We start from the raw sequence: 24,348 nt of genomic DNA, 5'->3' as shown, positions 1-24,348 counted from the left end.
TTGTTTCTCATTGCTGTAGTGATAATATAGCTATAATGTAGCATTTTTTTCTTAAATGGTCAAGTATTTCATTGTTGCTAACAGTCTTCCTAACCATGGCCGGGTAATAGGCCTTTGAGTAGTTCAGCATTGGTTACCTGTCTTCTAGATTTATGGAATGTCATCTCATTCCCTTGGGGACAGATTCCCAGGGTGGGAGTTACTCTATTAGAGATGCAGGGATTTTCATGCCCTTTGATGTGTAATGGGGCCCCGCTCTATCTAATCGGGGTGGGGGGTGTGAAAAAGACCCCCAGGATGACCCCCAGATCCAGGGCTTTGCTCTAACACTTAGCTGAGACCAGCTGCATGGGGTCCCCCAGAGGAAAGTACAGCCCAGGGCTGGGCCCTGCGAGGTGAGGTTCAAGAGTAGAGAGCGGGGACGAGCCGGGGTTAGGGAAAGCACTGAGTGGTACAGTTTCTTTACAGAAAGAGACAGAGCAAGATGAGCTCCAAGTGTGTGTCAGTCCTCATGGCTAGCCGGTGTCCCCGCAGCCCACGTCCTGCCCTGTCGTGCCCCAGCACGACCCCTCTGTGTGGGCCTGTTCAACGAATCTATGGAGATGGAAGGTAGATGAGTGATTCCCAGGCCTGGAAGCAGAGGGAGGGAATGAGGAATGGCAGTAGGTATGAAGTTTTCAGTGGGAGAAGAGTTTCTAAAATTAGACCGTGATGGTTGTTTAACCCTATGAATGTACTAAAGAACACTGAATTGTACACTTCATTTTATATTTTTAAAGGTTTTACTTATTTTTAGAGAGAGGGGAAGGGAGGGAGAAAGGGACACAAACATTCGGCAGTTGCTTCTGGCACACCCCCAACTGGGGACCCTGGCCAGCAAGCCAGGCCTGTGTCCCAGCCGGAATTGAACGTGCAACCTTTCGCTTTGTGAAGGACGGTCAACCAACTGAGCCACGCCAATCAGGGATGAATTGTACACTTTAAATAGGCAGGTAACATGGTATGTGAATTATATCTCAATAGAGCTGTCACAGGTGGCCACAGGTAACCAGGTTCTTGGTGATCAGGACAAAGATTCGAACCAAAGACCCAGAATTTATAGCAGAGAACATGGGAGCAGGCCAACTCCAAGCAGAGACTGACCTCCAGGGCTGGAGGGACTCTATTATTATAAGGCGGATCCTTCCCGGCTAGTTTTAGCGGGCTTTTACTGTGACAAGTAGTTGTAAAGCTACCGCACATGTGGTCTTGTTACAGAGCAGAGGTCCGGGGTGGTGGGGGGAGGCGATAATTGGCCCACGATACTTGGCCCACCGAGGGATGCAAAAAAAAAAAAAAAACCTGCTACAGAACAAGGGCCCCTCCCAGGATGGTATACTAATACCTACTGGGCTCGTCTGTCCGTTGCCAATTGGAAAGACATCTCTCAATGCCAGAGATTTGTGAAAAGGAAACGAAATGTTTATTTAATGCTGTTCAGGCCTAATGCCTTCATTAAACTATCAAAGTCTTTAAGGGTATACACCTACACACACACACACACACACACACACACACACAGCGCTCCCTTCTCCCCCATCCTAACTCTGGTTACTGTAAATCAGGAAAAGAGCACACGTCCATTTTTCCAGGCTGCTGGTATCATCAGCTATGTTGACGTCCAGGCAGGATCTCCAATTAATCCAAAGTCATGCGGCACCTTCCACTGGCAAGAGTTCTTTGTACCAAATTCCAGTCAAAGTCTCTCCTGCTTTCCAGGCCACGGGGCCAAAGGGAGTGCCCCAAAGCCTCGTGGGCCTCTTCTACCAAAGCTGCAGGGGTCATTACCACCAAAAGCACCTGTCCTTCTTCTTCACCAGGCCGCAGGGATCTCCATTCTGGAAAAGCTGCGTAGTTTTCCCTTTTACCTAGGCAAGAGGGGGTCTCACTCTGCCAAAACCACATGGCTCTCTCTTTCACCTGGCCAAGAGGGGACCCTTACTCTGCTGAAACCACGTGGATCTCTCTGGCTACAGGGGTCTACATCCTTCCAAAACAGTGTGGCTCTCTCTCTAATGGTTGCCGAGTCTGGGTTTAAATCCCCGTGCCCATCCTGCTTTGCAGCCCCATTTCCGACTCCTCCCACGGTCAGTTACAGCTGCCAGTATTTCTGTATTATTACAAGTTTACTGGGCTGCCATCATTAGTCTGGGCAGGTGTGGCCCCTTGGTGTGGGGCCAATCAATTCCACGCTCTCACGTAGGCGCTGTAACTCAGGGGACCAGTCCCCAGTTACATCCTGGCGGGGAGTGACTTCATTCCCCTGGCTCCAAGCCTGGCCACAGCCATTTAACACATCCAAGTGACCCGCCAAAGGCTACAGATATGTTAAATGACCCTGCCATGGATTAGCTGCAAGGCTGTGGCTGTACAAAACAGCCCTGCACGTTCCTGCTCCGTGTGCCCCTTCCCCCAACTCACACCTGTGTGAGGGGGAAGGGGTGAGGACACCTTATACGTCTCTCCAATATTCCTATACTCGTTGAGTTCTGGACACCATTCCAAATCTTTTTTTGCCCCCCTCACAGCTGCACCCTGTATCAGTCTCCCATGGTTTTCCTGGATTGGCCGCCAGGGAAGGGGGCCCCACAATGTTACCTAGTTGACCCCCCCTTCTCCTGGGGTCCCGCTGTACTAGGTTCACCTTTCCCTTCACCAGAGAATTATAGCTCTCCATGTCAGAGATTGGTGAAAAGGAAAGGAATTATTTATTCAAGTTATACAGACTTAAGAGTAATGACTTAATGTCTTCATCAAAATCCCAATGTCCCTTAAAACACCCACAAACATACACAGTCCTTCTTTCCCCCTTTGCCCAGTCCAAGGTACCGTATCTCAAGAAAAGAAACAGAAAGCTGTGTGGTGGTTCTCTGCTAAAGCTGCATGCTCATAGCTGGGGAGGGGGGGCTGGGGGGGGCCCCCACTCTGGCCAAAGCCACGTGGTTCTCTCTGCTAAAGCTACATGGTGATTCTCTCTCACAGGGCTGCAAGAGTCCCCATTCTGGCCAAAAGCACACGGTTCTTTCCTCACTGGCTGCTGCATCTGCATTTAAATCCCCGTGCCAATCTTCCTCTGCAGTCCCATTTCCAACTCCTCCCACAATCGGCTACACTGGCCAGGACTCCCATATCCTCCCAGCTTTACTGGGCTGCCATAGTGAGTCTGGGCAGGCGTGGCCCCATGGTGTGGAGCCAATCACCTCCAAGCTCTCACGCAGGTGCTGTAACAAGGGCTCAGGAGTTGCCTCCCAGTTACATCTTGGGTGGAAGTCACTCCCTTCTCCCTGGCTCAAAGCATGGCCACAGCTATTTAACATACCTATGAAACCAGTTAAAGGTTATAGACATGTTAAATGACCATTCTAGAGGTTATCTGTGAAACTGCTGCTATGCAGAACAACTCAATGGCCCTGCTCCATGTATCCCACCCCTCAGCTCAGGCTTGTGGGGGTGAGGACATCCCATATTTTTAAATATTTCCTGGACATCGTGAGTTCTAGATCCCATTACAAATCCTTCTTTTGGGGCCCCCTGGCTGCACCCTCCTACAGAGCTATTTCTTAATCAGATAGCTAATACATTAGAGCCAAGGAAAACATTGTGCCTATTTAAAAGACAAAAATAAAAAGCATATCGAAAGAAAAAATCATGAAAATGATGAGGGGACTTGAAAGGGTTTCCTGGACCCAATTTCCAGTAGAGGGAGTGGTGGTGGGGTTTCCCTCACCAACAACTCTCTGACCCTGGGAGGGTGTCCAAGAATTCACCTCAATCCTGACACTCGACCTAGAGATCCCATCAGGTTCCACAGGTTAAGGGTTCCGTCCCAGAAAGCTGTCCCGAGCAGTCCCACTTCAGAAGCCGGTGGAAAGCCAGGCTTGTGCTTGTTGAAATGGACTGCCTGGACATCAGAGGTTCCCACAATGGTTTCCTTGGATTTGATTAATTTGCCGGAAAGGATTACAGAACTCGGGAAAACCCGTGTACTCACTAGACCAGTTCATTGCAAATTATATTGAGATACAAATCAGTAGCTAGATAAAGAGATGCATTCATAGGGGAGCTTGGGCCCCAGCTAGGTGGCTCCCCTCCCCAGAGGTCAGGGAGTGGGACTGAAAGGTTCCACACTAATCACATGGTTTGCTCCAGGGGCCACCAGCCCTTACCCGGAAGTGCTTTCCAAAGGTGAACTCATTAACATTTTAACAAGATACCTTTATCACTCAACACTTAGGGAAGACCAAATGTAAATCACAATATCACGGGCCTCACACCTATCAATTCATTTTTCAGTTCCTTATTTTTTTTTAAGAAACTGTTTTTTTCATTTATTTTAGAGAGAGGGGAAGGGAGAGAGAAAATGAAGAGAAACATCAATGTGTGCTTGCCTCTCCTGTGCCCTCTACTGGGGACTTGGCCCAAAACCCAGGCTTGTGCCCTGAATGGAATTAAACTGTGACCCTTTGTGTCACAGGTCAGCATTTAGTCCGCTGAGACACACACCGGCCAGGGCTTAGTTCTTACTTTAAAAAGCAAGTGTGTGCATTTTTAAAATATTTTTTTAAAGATTTAAAAAAAAATTTATTTCTCTTTTGAGGGGAAGGGAAGGAGGAAGAGAAATATCAATGTATGGCTGCCTCTCATGTGTCCCCTTCTGGGAACTGGCCCGCAACCCAGGCATATGCTCTGACTGGGAATCAAACCACAATCAATCCACTTAGCTACACCAGCCAGGGCAAGTGTGCATTTTTCATGATCTTAAACACTCAAGGTAAATATTAAAAATACAACCTTTATTCCACCCCTAGTCTCTATTCATCTAAGGCAGAGAAACTATGGCATCTAAGATGAATGTCTTGAGACTGGTGGCATTTGGTTAGGGTCTCAGTGAGATTCCTCCCTGAGTTTTCAAGTGGGCAAAAAGTGGGTTTGGGTTGTAAGTTTTGGTTTTAGGCTATTTTGAAGCCAAGGCTTTATTTTTTCCTAGTCCATATGAGAAGTAAAACTGCCAGTAACTACTAAGTTGAACTCACATGGCCTCATCCTTAAAAAAAATTCTTGTATTGTTATATCCACTGCAAAACGGCTTATATTATAAATTTGCTTATTTAGTTAAGAAAACCCCACGTGGATAAAATAAAAACCACTGAATTTCATACTTTAAAGGGCGAATTTTGTTAAATGTGAGTTACACCTCAAAAAGACAAAAGGCAAAAAAAAAAAAAAGATTACTTTATCTAGCAAATACAGATGACGCAACCTGCCCCAGGGCCTTGGCAACTAAGAAAGCACAAAGCAAGCTCAGATTAGAACCTACGGCGCCCTGACTTATACTGACCTATACGAGCCCCTGACCTGAATCAGGATGGTTCACTGGCCCCCCGCGAACATCGGAGTGGTTCCCAGGCACCCACCCACAGCTCATCTGTATCTTCCTTCCCCTGCTCCCGCCATGCCCCTGCCGGCTGGACTGTTTGTCCCACCGCCCTGGAGGGAGCCCAGCACCATCAGACAGTTCATGAACGTCAACCCTAAGCGCTACGGGAAGCCCACCGCCCCGTGGGTCGCTCACCTTCCCCGCAAAAGTTGGGCACCTCAGCACCCGGGCAAGAGAGACGCAGAAAGGGGCGCAGAGCGTCCTCTGAGAGCGCTGGGGCCTGCAGGGGGCCTGCGGGGCCGCGCCCCCTCGCTGCCCGCAGACCTGGCATCGAAGCTCCGGGGACCTTCTGGGGCCGGGCGCGCCTGGGCCTGCGAGGTGGGGCCGGGCTGTGCTGGCGGCCTGGACCGCCACCCGGAGCTGCCCGCGGACAGGCGGCCGGGGCTGCGGGCGGCGGGCAGGCAGTGCGCCGGGCAGCTCTCGGCGGACGGCCATGGCGGTGGCTCTGGGACCGCGGGGACTGACGCGGCGCTGGTTGGTGGCACTGGGAGGTTGGGGTCCAGGCCTCGCGGCCATGGTGAGTGGGTGCCGAGGGTGCTCAGTGCAGAAGGAGGTCCAGGCTTCGTGGCGCTGGCCGTGGGGTGGGAGGGACCCACGCTGGCCCGAAGTGGGACTTGGGCAGCCGCACTGGTCGGACCTGCTGGTCCCGGACTAGCGTCGCCACAGCATCCTCCAGTTTCCCTTGGCTTAAAAATCCCGTCGCAGACTACGCAATTTCCAACAGAAAACGAACGGGGACGACTTAAATATATATATGTAAAATATTTCATGTTTAGGTCACTTGAAGTGACCGGAGGTGCTGTTTGGTCCTCTAGGCTGTACACTCGGTGAGAGCAGGGACCGTCTTGGCCGAGGCGCGCTCGCTGTAAATAGGGTGACCGAATGTTAAATTAACTAATTTTGGTGTTATTTTTGAGAAGTTAATAAATTTTGCTTTTGGTGACACATGCATTCTTTCCCCTTACGAGGGGCGTCGGTCAGTTATCCTGCCCGAGAAGTTAACGTTTTGGTGGTAAATTAACGAGTGAAAGTTTTAACATGCAGCACCACCTAGTGGGAAAGTGTTGCATTAAACTGATTTTATTTTAAGTTGCTTGTTGGAGTCCGTTGGGCAGTTTGCAGTTTTTTGATAGAAGAAATTAAAAATATCTCGGGGATGGAGGAAGATAAACCACTCGCTTTGGGGGCGTTAAGGTGAGAACACAAGCCGAGTGCTTACTGTCCCCTAGGCACGTCTCTAGGTGGAAGTCTCATCCAGGGCTGGTGATTAAAATTTGGGTGTTGGGGAGAAATGACTAAACAGATACGATTTCAGGGGCTGCCCCGTGCCAGGCTCTGTACTGGGTGCCTTTGCATTCGAGACCTCTTTAATGGAAGCCTTTCAAAAATCTCGTCAGGTCGCTACGGTAATATCTCCGACGTAGACATGAGAATGCTGGTGTGCCGAGAGGCTCAGTGATTTGTTCAGTGTCCCACAGCTGAAAGTAACAGCGAGGCCTTAAATCAAGTTTATGCTCTTCAGAGGCGATTCTTTGCCCTATCCCTACCCTTAATTCCTACAGAAAAAAATTTAGCCCACCACAGAGGGTTCTGCGTGGGGCGTGTCCCCAGGGGGGCCACTTCTGTGTGTAGACGAAGTGACTCCATTCACAGTCCTGGAAGGGATCCCTGTTACCGGGGACGATCCCGGCGGACGCCTGTCGCCCAAACAGTCCCGGGCGGAGTGCCTGCCTGCCAGTGGCCTCGCTGGGGTTGTGGCGGGCCGAGGACGAGGCAGCTGCGCTCGTTGCGCAGACTGACTGCAGGTGACCGGTGTGTTACCTACAACTCGCTCAGTCGTTTTCTTTACAGTCACTCAGTTGTGTTTCTTTTCTAAAATACTCTGAGTTGACTTAAAATATTTAAGTGTTCAACAAGAATTTTATATTATTACTTGTAGTGGGCCTTTTGTGAAAAGTTTCAGAAACTGTCATTTTAAAGAAATAGATATTTTGGTTCTTAGGAGTAAATGTTTTTGATAACAAGCCTTTGAATGTTTTTATCTAATTAAGAGGTATTTTCATTTTTCTTTTTTGTTAGTTATAGGTAAGGGTAGCTGACCTAATAAAGAAGGGAAACTAGAAAATTGGCTCATTAGCATCATTTTTCCTCTTCATAGACTAAGTTGTCTTTTTATCCTTTTATAATTTTTTTAAATCAATTAGAGTCAATGTTCAATTTTATAATAGTTTCAGGTGTACAGCGTAGTGGTAGCCATTAATATAATTTATGCAGTGACCGACTCACTTGACACCGCACACAGTTATTACAATATTATTGACTACCTATTCCTTTTGCTGTACCCTGCGTCCCTGTGACTATTTTGTAACTACCAGTTTGTCCCTAATCCCTTCACCTTCTCACCCAGCCCCCCATCTCCCCTCCTGTGTGGTAGCCATCAGTTTGTTCTTTGTTATCTATGAGGCTGTTTCTGTTTTGTTTGCTTGCTCGTTTTGTTCTTTAGATGCCAACGTAAGTGAAATCATATGGTATTTGCCTTTCTCTGTCTGACTTGTTTTACTCAGTGTAAAATACCCCTGTACGTTCTTCCACGCTGCCATGAATGGTAAGATTTCATTTTTTATGGCTGAATAATATTCCATTGTATGTACTGTATTTTGCCATGTATAATGTACACCCATGTTTTTGGCCCAAACTTTCAGGAAAAAAAGCCCTTTTGTTTTAATGTTTTAATTCAATTATTTATTTATTTATACTTAGAAACAAAATTGATTATCATATTCCAGGGTATTATTTTGCATACGGATATCAGCATTGCTTTCTAGGGTTACACTTTTAATGCGTAAGCATAAATAAAAGAATTAAAACCATTTATATAGATACTGAATTAGTACTAGCCACATATAATACACATCCTTATTTTTCCCTCAAAAGTTTTGAACAAAAAAGTGCACATTATACACGGCAAAATACGGTATGTACCACAGCTTCTTAATCCAATTGTATATTGGTGGGCACTTTGGTTGCTCCCATACCTTGGCTATTGTAAAGTAATGCTGCAGTGAAATAGGGGTGCGTTTATCTTTTCAAATGTGTTTTGGATTTTTTTGGATGACTAGATCCAGAAGTTGAAGTGAGGGTCATTAGTTAGTTCTGTTTGTAATGGTTTTCCACCGTGGCTGCACCAATTTGCAGTCCTACCAATCCCACCAGCAGTGCGCTGGGTGCCTTTCCTCCACATCCTTGTCTGCACTTGCTGATTTATTGATGGTGGCCATTCTGACAGGTGTGAGGTGATATCTCATTGTGGTTTTAATGTGCAATGTTGAGGATTTTTTGCATCTGTGTTCATCAGGAATATTGGCCTGTAATTTTCTTTTTTGAAATGTCTTTGGTTTTGGAATCAGGGTAATGGTGTCCATGTAAAATGAGCTTTGGAGCCTTCCCTCCTTTTGGACTTTTTGGAATAATTGGAGAAGAAGAGGTGTTAATTCTTCTTTGAATGTTTGGCAAAATTCACCTGTGAAACCATCTGGTCCAGGACTTTTGTTTATTGGGACTGTGTTGATTACTGATTTGATTGGTAGTTATCAGTCTGTTCAGACTTTCTTTTGCTCCTTGATTCGGTCTCGGATATTGTATGTTTCTAGGAATTTGTCTATTTCATCCAGGTTGTCCAGTTTGTTGGTATATGATTGTTCATATAGTATTTCCTTACAACCCTTTGTATTTCTTTGGTGTCAATTTTCACTTCTCTTCTTTCATTTCTGATTTTATTTATTTGAGTCCTCTTTTTTTCTTGATGAGTCTGGTTAAAGGTTTATCAATTTTGTTTATCTTTTTAAAGAATGAGCGCTTGGTTTCATTGATCTATTTATTGTTTTTTTTAGACTATTTCATTTAAATCTGTTTCCATCTTTATTATTTCCTTCCTTCTACTCACTTTGGACTTTGTTGTTCTTTTTCTAGTTCTTTAGTTGTAACTTTGGATTGTTTATTGAGATTGTTCTTGTTTCTTGCGGTGGCCTGTATTGCTGTGAATTTCCCTCTTTGAACTGCTTTCACTGTGTCCCATAGATTTGGGGTGGTTGTGTTTTTATTTTTATTTGTCTCAGTGTATCTTTTGATTTCTTTTTTGTTCTCATTGTTGACCCATTCATTGTTTAGCTTCCATATGTGTTTTTTCATGAAACTTTTTCTAATTTTACACCATTAAAACTTGTTTTAAGACCTATATGTGGTCTGTCCTGGAAAATGGTCCATGTGCACTTGAACGTATAGTTGCCGCTTGGAGGTGAAATACTCTAAGAATATTAATTAAATCTATTTGGTCTGATGTGTCACTTAAGGCTGTGGTTCTTTTGTTGATTTTCTGTTTGGAAGATCTGTCCATTGACATCAGTGGGGTGTTAAAGTCCCCGACTATGACTGTGTTACTATTTAAAAAATTAAAAATACATATTTTATTTATCTTTAGAGGGGAAGGAAAGGAGAGAGGAAGAGAAACATCAATGTATGGTTGCTTCTTGTGCATCCCCTGCTGGGAACTGGCTCCTGCCGGGAACTGGCCTGCAACCCAGGCATGTGCCCTGACTGGGAATCGAACCTCGATAGTCTGGTTCGCAGGCCCACGCTCAATCCACTGAGCTACACCAGCCAGGGAAAAAAAAATTTAAAGATTTTATTTATTTATCTTTAGAGGGAAGGGAAGGAGTGAGGGAGAGAAACATCAATGTGTGGTTGCCTCTTGTGCGTCCCATGCTGGGAACTGGCCTGCAACCCAGGCATGTGCCCTGACTGGGAATCGAACTGCGATCCTCTGGTTTTGCAGGCCCGCACTCAATCCACTGAGCTACACCAGCCAGGGCTGACTGTGTTACTATTGAGTTCTCTGTTTTTGTTCATCAATATTTGCTTTATATATTTAGGTTCTCCTATTTTGGGTGCATGAATGTTTACAAGGGTTAAATCCTCTTGTTTGATTGATCTTGTATCATTATGAAATGCCTTTCTTTGTCCCTTATTACAGCTTTTGTTGTCAAGTTTACTCTTGTCTTGGTGATGTGGGCATAAGCATGTTTCCTAAGCTTGGGGTGAGTGATGTAGGCAAAGTGACTGAGCTTGTGGCTGCTGCCCTCCATGATCTTGGGCCTGACCTCCTCAGGCTTTACAAGGGCCTTGAGAGCCGCATCATATGTGCTCATGACCTTGGTCTTGTTGGCCTGCATCTTCTTCAGGCCCTTCTTGTGCTTCTTGTCAAAGCACGTGTTTCTCAGGAACTTGAGGTCTATCCTCTGAAGAGATGTGTGTTTTTGTGATTGGAGTTTCTTGATGCCCTTTCTGGACCATTTTTGAGATTCATTGTGTGTGCTGTGGTTCTTGGACTTGGCCATGTCTCCACTGAAGCCTGTGGCTCCTGAAGCACCGTGGACTAGCAGAGAAAGAGTATAGTTGAGTCTCGATCGCTGTCAGCACGCCAGTGGGTGGGATTGACCCTCAAGCGCCCTGGCTGTGAGGATTGGTCACCACCACAGCGAATGAGCTGCCGTGCTGGGGGATGAACCCATGGAGTGGGATTCACTCCAGGGGGCTCTTTTGCCTGCTGAGATCTTCCTTTGGGCATGCCACTCACGGAGCTAATTGGATGGTGGTCTGTTGTGGTCTGAAGCTGGCCACCAGGTGTGTTGTTGCTAAAGTCTCTTGGGAAGCCTTCCAGTGCAGACCCAGGTCAGCAATTGCCTGTGACTGGCCTGGGCTACCTCGCAGGGGCTACAGAACTCTCTGTGATTGTTAGCTGCCTCTGCGGACACTGCAGACTGAGGCCGGCTTCCATCCGTACCAGACCTTGGGTGGCCTCAGCAAAAGGCACAGGGCACGGTGAGGCTTGCCACTGCCTGCCAGCTGCTCAGTCACTGAAGGAGCCTCAGGCAGTATGCAGGTTGTGTGAGGTGGGGTCTCAGGGAGTCACCAGGGTTGGAAGAGTGGTGTTCACCAGGTTAATGCGAATTCTGAATGGCACCAGTGCCAAACCTGGGTCCATTCAGCAAGGGGCACACCGAAGCCAGAAGCCACCCCTGGGGCCTGCAGACCTATGAGGACTTTTTCTTTAAGATTTTATGTACTTATTTTTAGAGAGAGGGGAAGAGAGGGAGAAGGAGCGGGAGAGAAACATCTGTGGGAGAGAAACATTGCTTGGCTGCCTCTCCACCTGAGGACCTGTCCTGCAACCCAGTCATGTGCCCGGACTGGGAATTGAACCAGCAAGCCACCTTTGGTTTGCAAGCCAGTAGCCAACCCACAGAGCCACAGCAGCCAGGGCCCTTGGCGGCTTTTTAAGAAAGATTGTGGCACGGTCTAGCTGCCACTGTGAAGTAGCCTCTGTTGGTCCTTGACTTGGGTGTGATGCAGCCTCAGGCAGTCATCTGGGGGGAGGGAGTGCGGTTCCCCAGGCCAGTACAGAGTCACTTTTGGCTGTGTCAGGGGGAGGGCTCAGCAAAGGGATGATGGTGCCCTTCAACTGTGCAGGAGGAGAGCTCAACACGGACAAGGGTGGCTGTCCCTCGGCCCCTACCCTGATGCCACACAACTCAGTTTCTTCCTGTATGTCTCTGATGCCTCCCAAGCCACTGTCCCTTCGAGGGAGCCCGGGGTGAGGGCCTGTGAGCGAGTGAGTCTGTATGTGGGCCCTTTAAGAGGATGCCTGGGTCCTCCAGCAGCCTTTAGCACCACCCAGGTGGACGGAATCCCCTCTGATTTTCACAGCCAGGTGTTGTGGGGGGTCCTCTCTTCCACACTGGTGTGGGGCAGGGGAGGCCACTGTGAGGCTGGGACCCCTTGCTCCTCAGTGGGGGGGGCACTGTATCCAAGATATCCTCCCGATTCTCAACGGACACACGTGGGTGTGGGGTCAGCTCGGTTTGCGTCTTTGCCTCTCTTACCAGTCTTGTTGTGGCTTCTTTATATCCTTAGTTACAGGACTTCTGTTTCTGTAGGTTGCAGGTGGTTCTCTAGGTTGGTCATTCTGTGATTTACTTGTAATCTTCTTTTTAAATTTACTTACTTGTACTTTTATAGAGAGGGGAATGGAAGGATAGAGGGAGAGAAATATCAGTGTTTGGTTGTGTTTCACACATCCCCTTACTGGCCCACAACCTGGGCATGTGCCCTGACTGGGAATTGAACCAGCAACCCTTTGGTTTGCAAGCCTGCACTCAATCCACTGAGCCACACCAGCCAGGGCAACTTGTAATTTTGATGTGATCGTGGGAGGAAGGGAGCACACTGCTCACCTACCCCGCCATCTTGACCGGAACCTCTAGAATAAGTTGTCTTAGAGAAAGTCTCCTGCCTGTCCTCTTACACTAATGCCAGTGATAAAGGTTTTAGGATTGCTGAAACAGGAATGAGTTGCAGGTTCATGGTGGAGGATCTGGCTCAGCCCCCCGTTGCCCTTTGATGGGGAACTCTCATGTTAGCTTATTCTTTCTGAGTGACCGTCCCCCTGTCACCCGAGCCTACAGTAGCCCTGCAGATAGGTAAGGCAGGAGGTTTTGGGTGGCACTTACGCCAGAATGAGGACAAAATTCTTCTGACTTTTACTGGAGTGCCCTTTTCTTCTCTCTCTGGCCATGATGCTTAGAGTTCTTTCAGTTGAAAAACAAGTAGTATGGGAGGTGTGGGCCTCTAAATGAGCAGAATGCTGAGTTTGTGCATTTCATGGGCAGTGGGAACAGGAGCGAGGTGGATAGTGCACACCAGTGCTTGGGACTGGGCAGCACTCTGGCCAGACTGGGGGGAGGTCTTACTGGGGCTCTGAGGGAACTCACTTGGCTGAAGTAAAAGGCTTTTTACCTGTAGTCCAGAGGGTGCGTGGACCCCCCCGAAGTTATTATCAAAATCCTATGTAAATAGGCATTTGGCTTTTTCCTCTCTGGGTTAGTTTTTATTATACCTGAAAGGGATAGTGAACCCAGATAGTTAAGTCCCACGTCAGCAAGCTGTGAAGGCTACTGAGTTTTGTGGGACCATCTGAAAAGCGCTAGACCAGGAGTTTAGAGTCTTGGGTTCTAATCCTGGTCCCGCCAGTGGACTGGCAGGGTTCCTTGGGTGGGCATGTCCACCTCAGTTTCTGAAGAACTGGAATGCTGGCCGTCGTTAACGGGCATCGGCCAGGTGGCCAGTGGTGATGGCCAACCTCAGTTGTAGCTGGAAGATACCAGAGAAGCGTGAGACAGTGGCGAGCGTCAGTGAGACGCTGCCCCGTGCAGGCAGCTTATGTGTGTAGAACCAGCCTTGTTTTTGTTTGTGTCTCGAGAACTTTGTATTTTGAAACCAAAGGAAGTAAAGAAGGTTAGAAATTGTTGCCTTTACGACTTTTTGTACATCTTTAATAAGGAAGAGAATTATGAGTAAATTTAACTAAACCTCTACATTTGGGATATCGAATGTGTTCTTTTCACAGTCAGCGGATGCTCACTTGTTGACAGCAGAGGAGAGGAACCAAGCTATACTTGACCTTAAAGCAGCAGGATGGTCGAAATTACAAGAGAGAGATGCCATCTACAAAGAGTTCTCCTTCAAAAACTTTAATCAGGTAATCATTGTATACCCTTGTACCCTAGGGTACCCTAGGGTGTACCCAAATACCGTGGTCTGTTTTCGTCCCCTTGGGCAGTAACTTCCTAACACTGCTGGTTGTCCGATCCCACGTGGATCCCGGGTTGAAAGCCTCTTCTGTCGGAACCAGCCCTTGTTGACAGTTGGTACCACCCGGCCCAGAGGGTGACTCTCATTTAGTTCTGGAGGGAAAGGTGTTTTGTCGTTTGGCAAATCAAATTCTGAAACCACTCTTGCTTTGATTTGGTGCTGGTGAGGAGATTTGGTTTCCTTTTAAATTTTAAATAACGTGATGAGAGAGTGTGAGTTTATGTTTATCAGAAGGGAGCATGAGTAACAACAGTTGAGAAACACACACCGGCTTGACTGATTTCTCCTGATCTTGGACAGTTGTCAAATTTTCGTTCTCTAGTTGTATTTCTGTCTCAGTCGTCTGGTCTCGGATTGGCTCCTTTCCCCCAAGCCCGTAGCCAGCCCTTGCAGCTTTCCTTAAAAGCTGATCTCCAGGTGGAGACTCAACCTTAACAAGGTAACTGTTCCATTAGGGCGCCACCCTGTTTAGAGAGTCATCTCCCATGACTTACCTGCAGTTCTTACTCCATTGCGTGTGTATGAGGTGAGTGCTTTCGACTTTCGTGTTTGTTCAGTCAGTTTGGTAATCCTCTGGACAGATTTGTTGTTTTATTTATATTAGGTGTCAGCATGTAGAAGGCAGAGGCCGTGTTTGCTTAAATAACTCTCTATTGTACCTAACGCAGTTCTGCATACAGACAGGCATTTGATGAATGCAGACACTGATCGCATGTTTGCTTGTTTCTGGAAGGGTGTGTGAGGACCAGATTTCCACCTAAGAAAGCTCCGACATGTTTTCCCAGGAAATGCCGTTGGCTCCACCGAGCTGCGTGCCTTGTTCTGCTCTCCGTCCATCTGGCTGCCAGCCTTCGGCTGCGAGTCTCCGACTCCCGTGGAAACCTGGACCAAGCCGATGGCCTGTCACTGCTTTCTCTGTGCTCAGAAGCTCTTGTCAGGGGCTTAGCGCTCTGTGGCTGGTGGCAGGGAATCCCATTGGTACAGTAAGTTCACGCATAAGCTCTAGGTAGCATTTTCCAAGCTTATTAAAATTCTTACATGTGTACAGCCTGACTTCTTTAAGCCTGGGCTAATTTATTGGGCTTGAACATGTGGCTTAAAGTACTTGGGTAGCGTTGCCTTGGGCTCTGCCCGTGAGTCAGTCGTCCAGCCACACTCTAACTTTGTGCCATGGCGACTTTGGAAATGGGAGGGAAGGGAAGATGTCCAGGGCAGCACCGAATTAACTAGACTTTTTCTTCTCACTTCATCCAGTTTATAAGAGAAAGAGGCAGGTGACAAGAAAATCAGCTGGTGTCAGGGAATGTGTTCAGAGACCCAGCACTGAGTTTATGCCCTAGAGTCGTGTCTCCAGCCGGGCTCCCATGACTTCTGCATGCACAGTGGCCTGTCGTGGCAGTTGATGCCCGGACAGCTTCCCACCGGGCAGAGACTACCAGCAACATACCGTTGGTTGAACGAGTTAGGCGTACTGCTTGGCGAAACAAGGGAGAACACACACCGTGGGGAGCCGTGGGGCATCGCAGGACGATGCCGCAGACTTAGTGCAGGACTGGGGCTTGTGTTACTGATTCGGGAGAGAGTAGGGGCTTCGCTGTCCACATCAGAGACATTCGAACCTGTAGAGAGTTTTTGTGAGTTTGCTTGAGCCAAACTGACGACAGTTGCTGGGAAGCAAGAACTCAAGCGATTGAGAAAATGCTCTAGAGAATGGCAGTTCTGCCCCTGCTTTGTACATTCAATCAAAAGGGGGGAAGTAGGCGGGTCACACGAAAACCCGTGGGAATAGATTAGGGGTTGGGAGGGAGCACGGAAACTTCTGGGATTGGATAAAAGGAAAGATGATAGACACATAGTTTTTTTACATTTCAGGTAAAGGGTGGTCAACACTCAACAGTTAACCAATAACAATGAGGGGATTTGTGGGGTCCTCTGTGCTCTGGTGCGGAATCTGTGCTTTGAGGGGCCCGGAACAAAGAAGTTATGTTGACATTCCAAAGGTGTGTTATCGTAGATACAAAGAGACAATAGACAGGCTTGATTAAGGTAAAGATTGACTTTTGTCAGGGAAGATTCTAGCCTAGGACATAAACTGCTTTTAGTCGATGAGGTTTAATTTCAGACCAGCCTTTGTGCGTAGTGCAGGTCTCTGAGTTAATGAGGCCGCCCTGCAGGCCGCCCTGGGCTGGGCAGGCTTAGCGCGTAGCCAGCGCCTTTTTGTCCACACGTGGATGATGCTGTCCCCACGTGGGTAACCCTGTAATTCAGTATTTTTTCCCTTAAATTGGGGAAGTGCTTTTATAAAGAATTTTTAAATTTAAGTATAGTTGGTATGCAATATTATCTTAGTTATATTAGGTCCAGGTATACATATAATTCAGTGTTTTAATAAATTTTACTGATAGGAAGAAGAGACTAAAGTGGAAATGAGTAAAAACCGTAGTCACTCGTGAGCTGGGGGTGGGCGGGTATTTGTGGTTTGTCTGTACTCAGATGTCACTACAGGGAGGTCTTATTTTTGTCTTAACTTGCTAGAGGCCATCTGGTCACCTCCAGGGCAGCGCGGGACTTGACCAGGCAGACGCAGACGTTGGAGGTGACACGTGGCCCAGCACCCCACTCGGGACTCCTGCAGCTTTCCCTGAAGGGTCTGCTGGGCTCCGGTGGCCTCGGGAGAGGCGGGTGTGTGCTCCACGGGGTGGCATTGTCTCACGTCAATGTTTACATTCAACGCCGAGGCCCAGGGGACGGCCCAGGCCAGCTCCCGGGGGTCAGGGCTGTTTTTCTCATAATCGGTGTTTACAGTGGGGACCCTCTGCACGGGCACATCTTCCCTTATCTTGCACTTAGGGTAGAAACTCTGTTTTTAAAATTATAAAACAGTAACATAAAACATTAAAGTAGGTTGGTAAATAAAAAGTTTTCCCATTGTAACTGCTTTCACCTTTTTACTATTCTCTTCATGGGAACAGTTGTTTACAATGTGGCAATTGCACATGCAGTTAAATTTTTAAAAATTAGTTTAATTTTAGCCCTGGCTGGTGTGGCTCAGTGGATTGAGCCCGGGCCTGCGAACCAGAGTATCGCGGTTCAATTCCCAGTTAGGGCACATGCCTGGGTTGCAGGCCAGTTCCCGGCAGGGGACACACCAGAGGCAAACATACATTGATATTTCTCTCCCTCTCTCCTTCCCTTCCCCTATAAAGATAAATAAATAAAATATTTTTAAAAATTAGTTTAATTTTTATTGTAAAAGTAATATTCATTAACTCAACGGGTATTTATTTATTAAGCATTTTCCCTGTGCCAGGCACTATAAGCTCATGTCTGTAGCTCCCATCCTAGGGGGAAGGGGGACAGAGCGCACGTGAGTAGACAACATGGTTTTGGGCAGTGATGAGTGTCATGAAGGAGATTATAGTTGGCTTTGCAATGGAGTGGATGGAGTGGTCTGGCAAGGCCCTTTTGGGGAGGGGACATCTGAGGCCTGAATAACGTCACAGCGCTCAGCATGTGAAAACCCAGAGAAAGAGCATTCTGGTAAGTCTGGAAGTACAATATTCCTGAAGCAGGCATGATCTTGGCATGACCGCGGGAGAGCCGGGAGGCCGGTGTTCTGAGTAGACAGGAAGGGGGCAGGGCTGGTAGGAGATGAGGCTGTGGGGAGGGAGGGGCGAGCACACTGAAGCCTTGTGAACATGGTGAGGAGTTTGGATTTTATTCTGTGCAAGAAAGCGATTGGAAGATTTCCAGCAGAGAAGTGCTGTGATTTGTGTATGATTAAAAAGATCACTCTGGCTGCTCTGCTGAGAATAGACAGTTGGAGGGCCAGACTGCGTAGGTTGCCATTGCAGCAGACTAGGCAAGAGGTGATGGGAGACTGGAGGGAGCAGTGGAGGGGAGAGAAAGGTAGGGTTCCCCATGTATTTTGGAGCTAGAACAATTGTGACTTCCTGTTAGAGCAAATGTGGGGAGGGTCAAAGGTGATCCTAGGGTTTTAGATCAAGCTGTAGGGTGAGGGGTGGTCCCACTGGTGTTACTCACTGAGCTGGGGAAGACGGCGTGGAGGGCAGGGCAGGGAGTTGAGAACCCTGTTTTATACACGTTAGGTTTGAGGTATGTGTCAGTCACTCAGGTGGCTGTTGTGTCAGCAGGTGGAGAATACGAGGTTGGCGTGCAGGCTGGAGGTGCCAGGCTGAGAGTTGTTGAGGGGATAGTGGTGAGAGCACAGTCCTGGACCAGCAGGGGTGGGCAGGTGGAGCCGTGGGGCACGGTGTGTCCATTGGAGTAGGAGAGAAGGCACAGTGGGTGTGCGTGGCTGGAGTGGGCTGCTGCATTTGCCTTGGGAAGAAGAGAGAATTCTCTCCTGATGGATTTTCCAGTGAGGTCATCAGTTGAGAACGAGCAGGGGTGAGAGGGAATGTTGGAGAGCTGGAAAGGCAGGAAAAGGAGCAGAAAAGTTGTCTTGGACATAGAGATGGTAACAGTGAACTGACTGAGGAAATGTAGACATTTGCTGGTGGTTCTCAGTGTCACTGGAGATACGGAGATATGGTCAGACATTTATTTTTTAAGGTTTTATTTATTCTTTAGAGGGGAAGGGAGGGAGAGAAATATCAATGTATGGTTGCCTCTCGTGCGTCACAGGCTGGGAACTGGCCTTGTAACCCAGGCATGTGCCCTGACTGGGAATCAAACCAAGATCCTTTGGTTCGCAGGCTCTCGCTCAGTCTGCTGAGCTACACCAGCCAGGGCTGTGGTCAGACATTTAAAGTGAAGGTTTTGAGTGTTTTGTCCAGCTGTGTTCAGCTGCTTGGGCACAGGCTTGGAGCAGGTACTGAGCTGGGCTTACCAAGGGGCTGAACCTCTGCCAGATGAGTGCAGTGGAGGAACACAGGGCAAGAGACTGAAACGTTGGACCGTGGAGTCTAAACCGGTGAGGAGGGCGGGCAGCTGTGATTTGGAGACCGGTAGTGGAGAGGTGGGAGTGTCATTTCCTATCATCTTTTTGGAGGGCAGTTGGGCAAAGTCTGTCAGCTTTTACAATGCACATACCCTAATCTAGAAATTTATCTAGATTTAGTCCTGCATGAGTGAAAAACGGGTATGTGAGGACATCTGTTACAGCTCTGGGGGCCTGTAATTTTGTGTTAGGGCAGGCATTTTCATGTGCACCTGCACCCCTGGGGAGACCATGCCTCCCTCGCTGCGGCTCCGACCCTGGGCGCGGGCAGGTGGCAGGGGAGGCCCACTGTGCTCCGTGTACTCCTGGCCGAGCCGCACCCATTCTGGCCTCAGCTCTGTAAACTGGAGGGAGCCACCGTCAGAACTGGTCCCCACCCTTGAGAGAGTTCAGCCCACACTGGGTGGTGGTAGCATATACATTTTTAAATTTTTGCTGAACATACAGATAAAAAACATGTTGTGTTTCATTTGTTCACTAGATTATGAACACTTTTCAGTTCTTTAGTAGTCTTTTCATCTTACCTACAATAAATCTGCAGGAGTAAGCATACATTGGGTTGGGTGTTATGGTATTTAAATGGTTTGCTTATGTCATGTGTGTAAAATGGTATCACAAGTTTGCTTTAGAATTCGTTTCTTTTATTACTGTAGAAAATGAACCATACATTTTAGAAACATTTTCAGTGACCGTGGATGAAAAACCTATTGCTCAAAGCTTTGGGTTATTTTAGACTTTACCAGCAAAGTACATATGAACTTTTCTTCTCTTTGAGGTTTTATTCCAGCTATAATTAGTTCCACATAGTCCACATGCATTTGATAGCTCAGGTGGGTGCACATACTGGGAGAATATAAATGCGAAAGTCCCCCGGGAATTCTAATTGTGTGGGTGGCTGAAGTGGCCATAGGCTTCCGAGGCGGTTCGCCCCCTGCCTCCCCTTGGTGGGCAGTGCGGTGGTGAGGCGGAGGCTCTGCAGGCAGTTAGAGCACGGCAGTGCTGGCACGCAAGGCGGGAAGCTCCGTCCCTGGAGCGCTTGGACTCGGGTGGGGTTGGTGTTTGTAAGAGGAGTTGTGCTCTGTGTGTGCGGACATAAGGAGGGAGCGGTTTCTGAGTGGCATAGAAGCTTACTCGTAGGTGTTTGGCGACTGCAGGGTGTCTGCATTGAAAGAAGAAAATGTCAGAAGTGCGAGTGTCCCATAAAGACAAATGTTACGTGTTGTCATGTGTGGGAACACGTGGGAAGCTTACCAAATCAGAGGGAACTTGAAGCTGTCCAGTGGGTGCACAAGGGGAGGCTTTGGAACCCAGGAGGCAGCAACTCCAGGTGCCAGCAGGTGGAGCCCTCCAGGGCAGGAGTCCAGACCCGCTGTGGCAACACCACCTTCCCTGGGAGGCCAGCCCCATTCTCTCCCTCCTGGGTGCGGGGCCTACCATTGTTCAGCATGGAAATAGTAGCTTAGTATCAGGAATAGGTGAGCAGTTGTGGCGGGGTACCTCACCCGGTTTGGTGCTTTTTGGGTGAATGAAGAACTCTGGGTGGAGGAAGTGAGTTTCCAGGTGGTAATGGAGAGTACTTGTGATTCAGGAGAAAGGGACTAGCTTCCTGAGAAAGAACCATGATGCCCTGCCTTCCTGGAGGCTCCTGGCTCTTGTCTGTCCTTTCTCAGGCGGGCCTGCCTGCAGGGCGTGCAGTGTTAGATCGAATTGTGTGAAATGGCTGGTATTCAGCCAATTTTGACCTGCTTTATGTGGTTTAGTCTGATAGCTTGTCAAAGTGTAATGTCTATTGCAGAGCAAGGCTCAAGCTTTGTTTAGCACATACCTTCTTCATCACATTCTGGTTGTTGTAACTGCTGGGGTGGGAGGAGAGTTTTGGAGCTGGAGGGGGAAAGCCTTCTGAATGCCAAGGCCGCGGTGGTGGTGGCAGTGATGGTGGTGGGGTGGTCTGTGCATCTAGCAGCGGTAGCACCGTATGCGAGTTGGGGGTTTGTAAAATGTTTTTCTTCCAGTGCCCAGAGCTGCTGCTGTAGAGCAGTTGGACATTGCTGTTGCTGACTTTCTTTATAAACGTGTTTTAGTGAGGAGGTTAACAGTAGGCTGTGTTTAGCACTTTGAAACCCCAAGGGAGGTCAGAGGCTTAATGGTATCAGAAGAGAGACAACTGCCGAGGGAAACACCAGTCCCCTGCAGGACATGGCGGAGGTCTCAACAGCTCTCACTAGGAACGAATCAGTTCAGGTTTTATTGTGTGTTGCTGTGCACCAAAGCTGCCAAGCACATCCGAATTATGAATCAGAAATGCAGTAATATAAATGTCACAGTACTCTTGAAAGAGAAAACTCGCTCTGCCTGGTGAGGGAAGGGACGCGTTCCCTGAGACGGTGGTCTCCAGGCTTAGGCAGCGCACAGATCAGAAGGTGTCTGTGTTTTGCTTTGAAAGTATAGGCTGATGTCTGTGATGGGCGCCAGGAAAAGTGAGAACTTGGACTGTTATCACACACAGTAACCTGTGCTTAGCACACGTCCACTGTAACCACAGCAACCTAGAAACCTGAGAAGGTGTCCTCGGTTGTCTTGTATGGAGACTGGAGACACTCAGCATTTTAGCAAAGTTTACCTGAGGTGTGAGAAGCAATTAGAAAGGCCTGGGTGGTGTGTCTATGTTGTCGTTCACTTTGGAGTTACTCTAGTGTCCCTGCCTGTCTGGGGCCCCGCATCTATGCCAGACTTGCCTGTTGGGTTGCCCAGCACTGGTGGGGGCCCGCTCTCCTTGGCATTGCCTGGGAATAGGTTGTACCCAAGTGAAACAAAACAGGGCGAGAGGTGGGGGCGGGTTCCTGCCGACCTCATGGATGGGGGCGGGACGCCAGTGTTGGAGTTCACCTCGGGGGAGGAATTAGAGTCAGAAATGCTGTTGTTGGGAGCCTCGCTTCTGCCATTCAGGTTACAGAGCGGGTTTAGACCTGATGTGTGTTGTGAAAACACGTGCATTAGATAGATGAGGGGAAATGTAAAACAGGTGTCAAAAATGCAAATAGGACACTGCAAGGCAGTGGAGAAATGCTGTGGTCGTTACACCACCTTTAATAAAAATGGACTTTTAACTGCATCATTTTTTCTTAGTCATATAGTAAATCTTCTGTTTACAGAACTTAGTCTGAGTATTTTGTAAAAGTCAAACAGCCAAGAAATATAATTTCCTCAACAGTCTTTGTCTTGCCCTTTTACAGATGGTGTAAAATCGGGTGTATAAAAAATAGAACACAGTTTGAGCTGACGTGAAAGGTATTTCAGATTTATACTTTGCAGATGATATTGGTATGATTAATGCATTCGTTGCTTTTTTTATTACTTTTCACAGATAATGCACATGATGCATGGAAAATGTGGGTTTAAATCTTTGCCAGGTTTAGACTGTGAATATCAACAGATGTTATCATATAAGTACTATAATCATTATAAAATAAAAAATTTGTCACGAAATGCATTGACATAAATTTCATTTATGTAAATTGCCTTCATTAGTGTAAAACCTTAGTGTGGCTATTAGGGTTTGTGAGCACTTTAGATGATATTAACTTGGTATAATGTGGTCACAAATGGGTTGCTTTAAATTTAACTGACAAGAAAATAACACTCAGAAGTGAGGAAATTGCCGAGGCGTTTGTTTTCAGCCTGCGTTGCTGGTACTGCTTAAACAGGTTGGATGTGAATTAGCAGCAATGGACTGTGTGGCTCAGTGATTACAGACAATAATTTAAAGGAGACCTTAAATAATAACTTAAAAGTGTTTTGGTCTTGTGCTTTTCTGCTCTGTGTCTGGTTTTCCTTGGTATGCCGGCCCCTTGCTTCAGCGCGGCCACTGTCAAGACTTTTCAGGTTTGCACAGCAAGTGCTGTCAGTAGGGTTTTGGTGCGTTATGGCCGTGACATAGAGACTTGCATTGCCTGTTTTAAAATATTGGATGCTGCCCTGGCTGGGTAGTCGGTTAGAGTGTTGTGCCGATAAGCCAAGGGTGTGTGTTTTATCCCAGGTCAAGGCCCAAACAAGAATCAACGAATGAATAGGTAAATAAGCAGAACAACAAATTTATGTTTCTCTTTCTCTATCCCTTCCTCTCTGTCTCTAAAAATCAATTTTTAAAAATCGGGTATTGGGTCCTGATAGAGTGGCCTTTTCAGCCTCAACTCCTCCTAGTAGCCAACGCAGAGAGGCACTAAGTTTCTGTGGCAGGGTCATGACCAGTTGCCCTCTGTCCTCAGGGATGACTCAGCGCCCCTGCCCCCAGGGTGGACAGGTGGGCGAGGGTCTTCTTCCCTGTCGCAGAGCTCTCTGTGTCCTGCTCTCTTTTCTACATCCTTTTAAACAAAGCAGTACATCCTTTCCCCTGGTTTGCAAATGGGCTGAAACGGGCCATTCTGACTAATTCACTGAATTTTATAGGACACCAAACCAGACTGAGATCATGGGATTGCTCGAGGTCACCCTGGGTCACACTCAGTAGGTGCCAGACTTACATCTCTGGTTCCTACAGCAACTTTTTAATATTCTGCTGTGATGAAAGTTTTTTGTTTTTTTTCCTAGGAGGTATGTTACTTTCTAAGGGCTACTTGTTAGATTATTCTTTTGTCTTAAATGAGTTTGAGAAAGGGATTAGTCACCAACTAAAACGAAGCTGTACTTGTTTAGGAGTAACCCAGACATCATTGCTGAGCAATCAGAAGTCATTTAATTGTATCATTAAAATCAATCCCATCGAAACAGCAAACACCACTAATGTATTTGTTTGCTTCTGGGTTTTCAGCTGGCAGGACAGGGTTGTGGCTTTCTCCCGGATTGTTCATCAGACTGACTTCTTGTGACCTGTCCTTGTCATTGCATCCCTGGCTGTGAATAAGTACCAGGCGCCTGGAGCAGACCCAGTCGGGGCTGAGCTGGGAGCCTCGTGGGCTCCCCACCGAGAGCTAGTAACCCTAGTTCTGCCAGGGTCAGAGGGCGGTGAGACCCTTGAGCTGGCAGCCGCCGAGGGGCTAGCGCTGCCCTGGGCCCAGCGGGAAGAATGAGGAGATGCGGAAGGAGGACGTGATTCGTTCCTGCCCAGGAGGGCTCCCAGTGTTGTTGGGGAGGTGGCACGTCTGAATTGTACGGGCTAGTTGATTTTTAAAATTGCTCTCTTAACCAGGGGCTAATGTGCGAAGTA

The 24,348-nt window shown here is 47.7% G+C and overlaps 1 protein-coding gene and 1 long non-coding RNA gene across 4 annotated transcripts in view; one reads left to right on the top strand and one right to left on the bottom strand.

Annotated features, from left to right (window-relative positions):
* Positions 1-1,812: 1,812 nt before the first annotated feature.
* Positions 1,813-23,583, bottom strand: LOC118996220 (uncharacterized). Its single transcript, XR_005068442.1, has 3 exons — positions 23,572-23,583; positions 21,205-21,207; positions 1,813-1,923 (listed from the first exon to the last, which is right to left on the bottom strand). It is a non-coding gene; the product is annotated as an uncharacterized LOC118996220 (long non-coding RNA).
* PCBD2 (pterin-4 alpha-carbinolamine dehydratase 2) overlaps positions 5,533-24,348 on the top strand; it is a 61,645-nt gene continuing 42,829 nt past the window's right edge. The window contains exons 1-2 of one of the 3 annotated variants that reach the window (XM_037059506.1): positions 5,533-5,993; positions 13,938-14,069. In XM_037059506.1, coding sequence (XP_036915401.1) covers positions 5,910-5,993; positions 13,938-14,069 — 216 coding nt within the window. In that variant the 5' untranslated portion in view covers positions 5,533-5,909. Of the gene's footprint in view, positions 5,994-7,985; positions 8,082-13,937; positions 14,070-14,915; positions 15,166-24,348 lie in introns of those variants that run through there. The other 2 variants (XM_037059508.1, XM_037059507.1) reach the window with 2 other exon arrangements.

This window comes from Sturnira hondurensis, unplaced genomic scaffold (assembly GCF_014824575.4).
Source record: "Sturnira hondurensis isolate 20B ecotype Veracruz unplaced genomic scaffold, ASM1482457v3 Scaffold0011178, whole genome shotgun sequence".
Taxonomy (NCBI): domain Eukaryota; kingdom Metazoa; phylum Chordata; class Mammalia; order Chiroptera; family Phyllostomidae; genus Sturnira; species Sturnira hondurensis.
The sequence above is the reverse complement of the archived record's forward strand: the minus strand, read 5'-3'. Positions and strand labels throughout refer to the sequence as shown.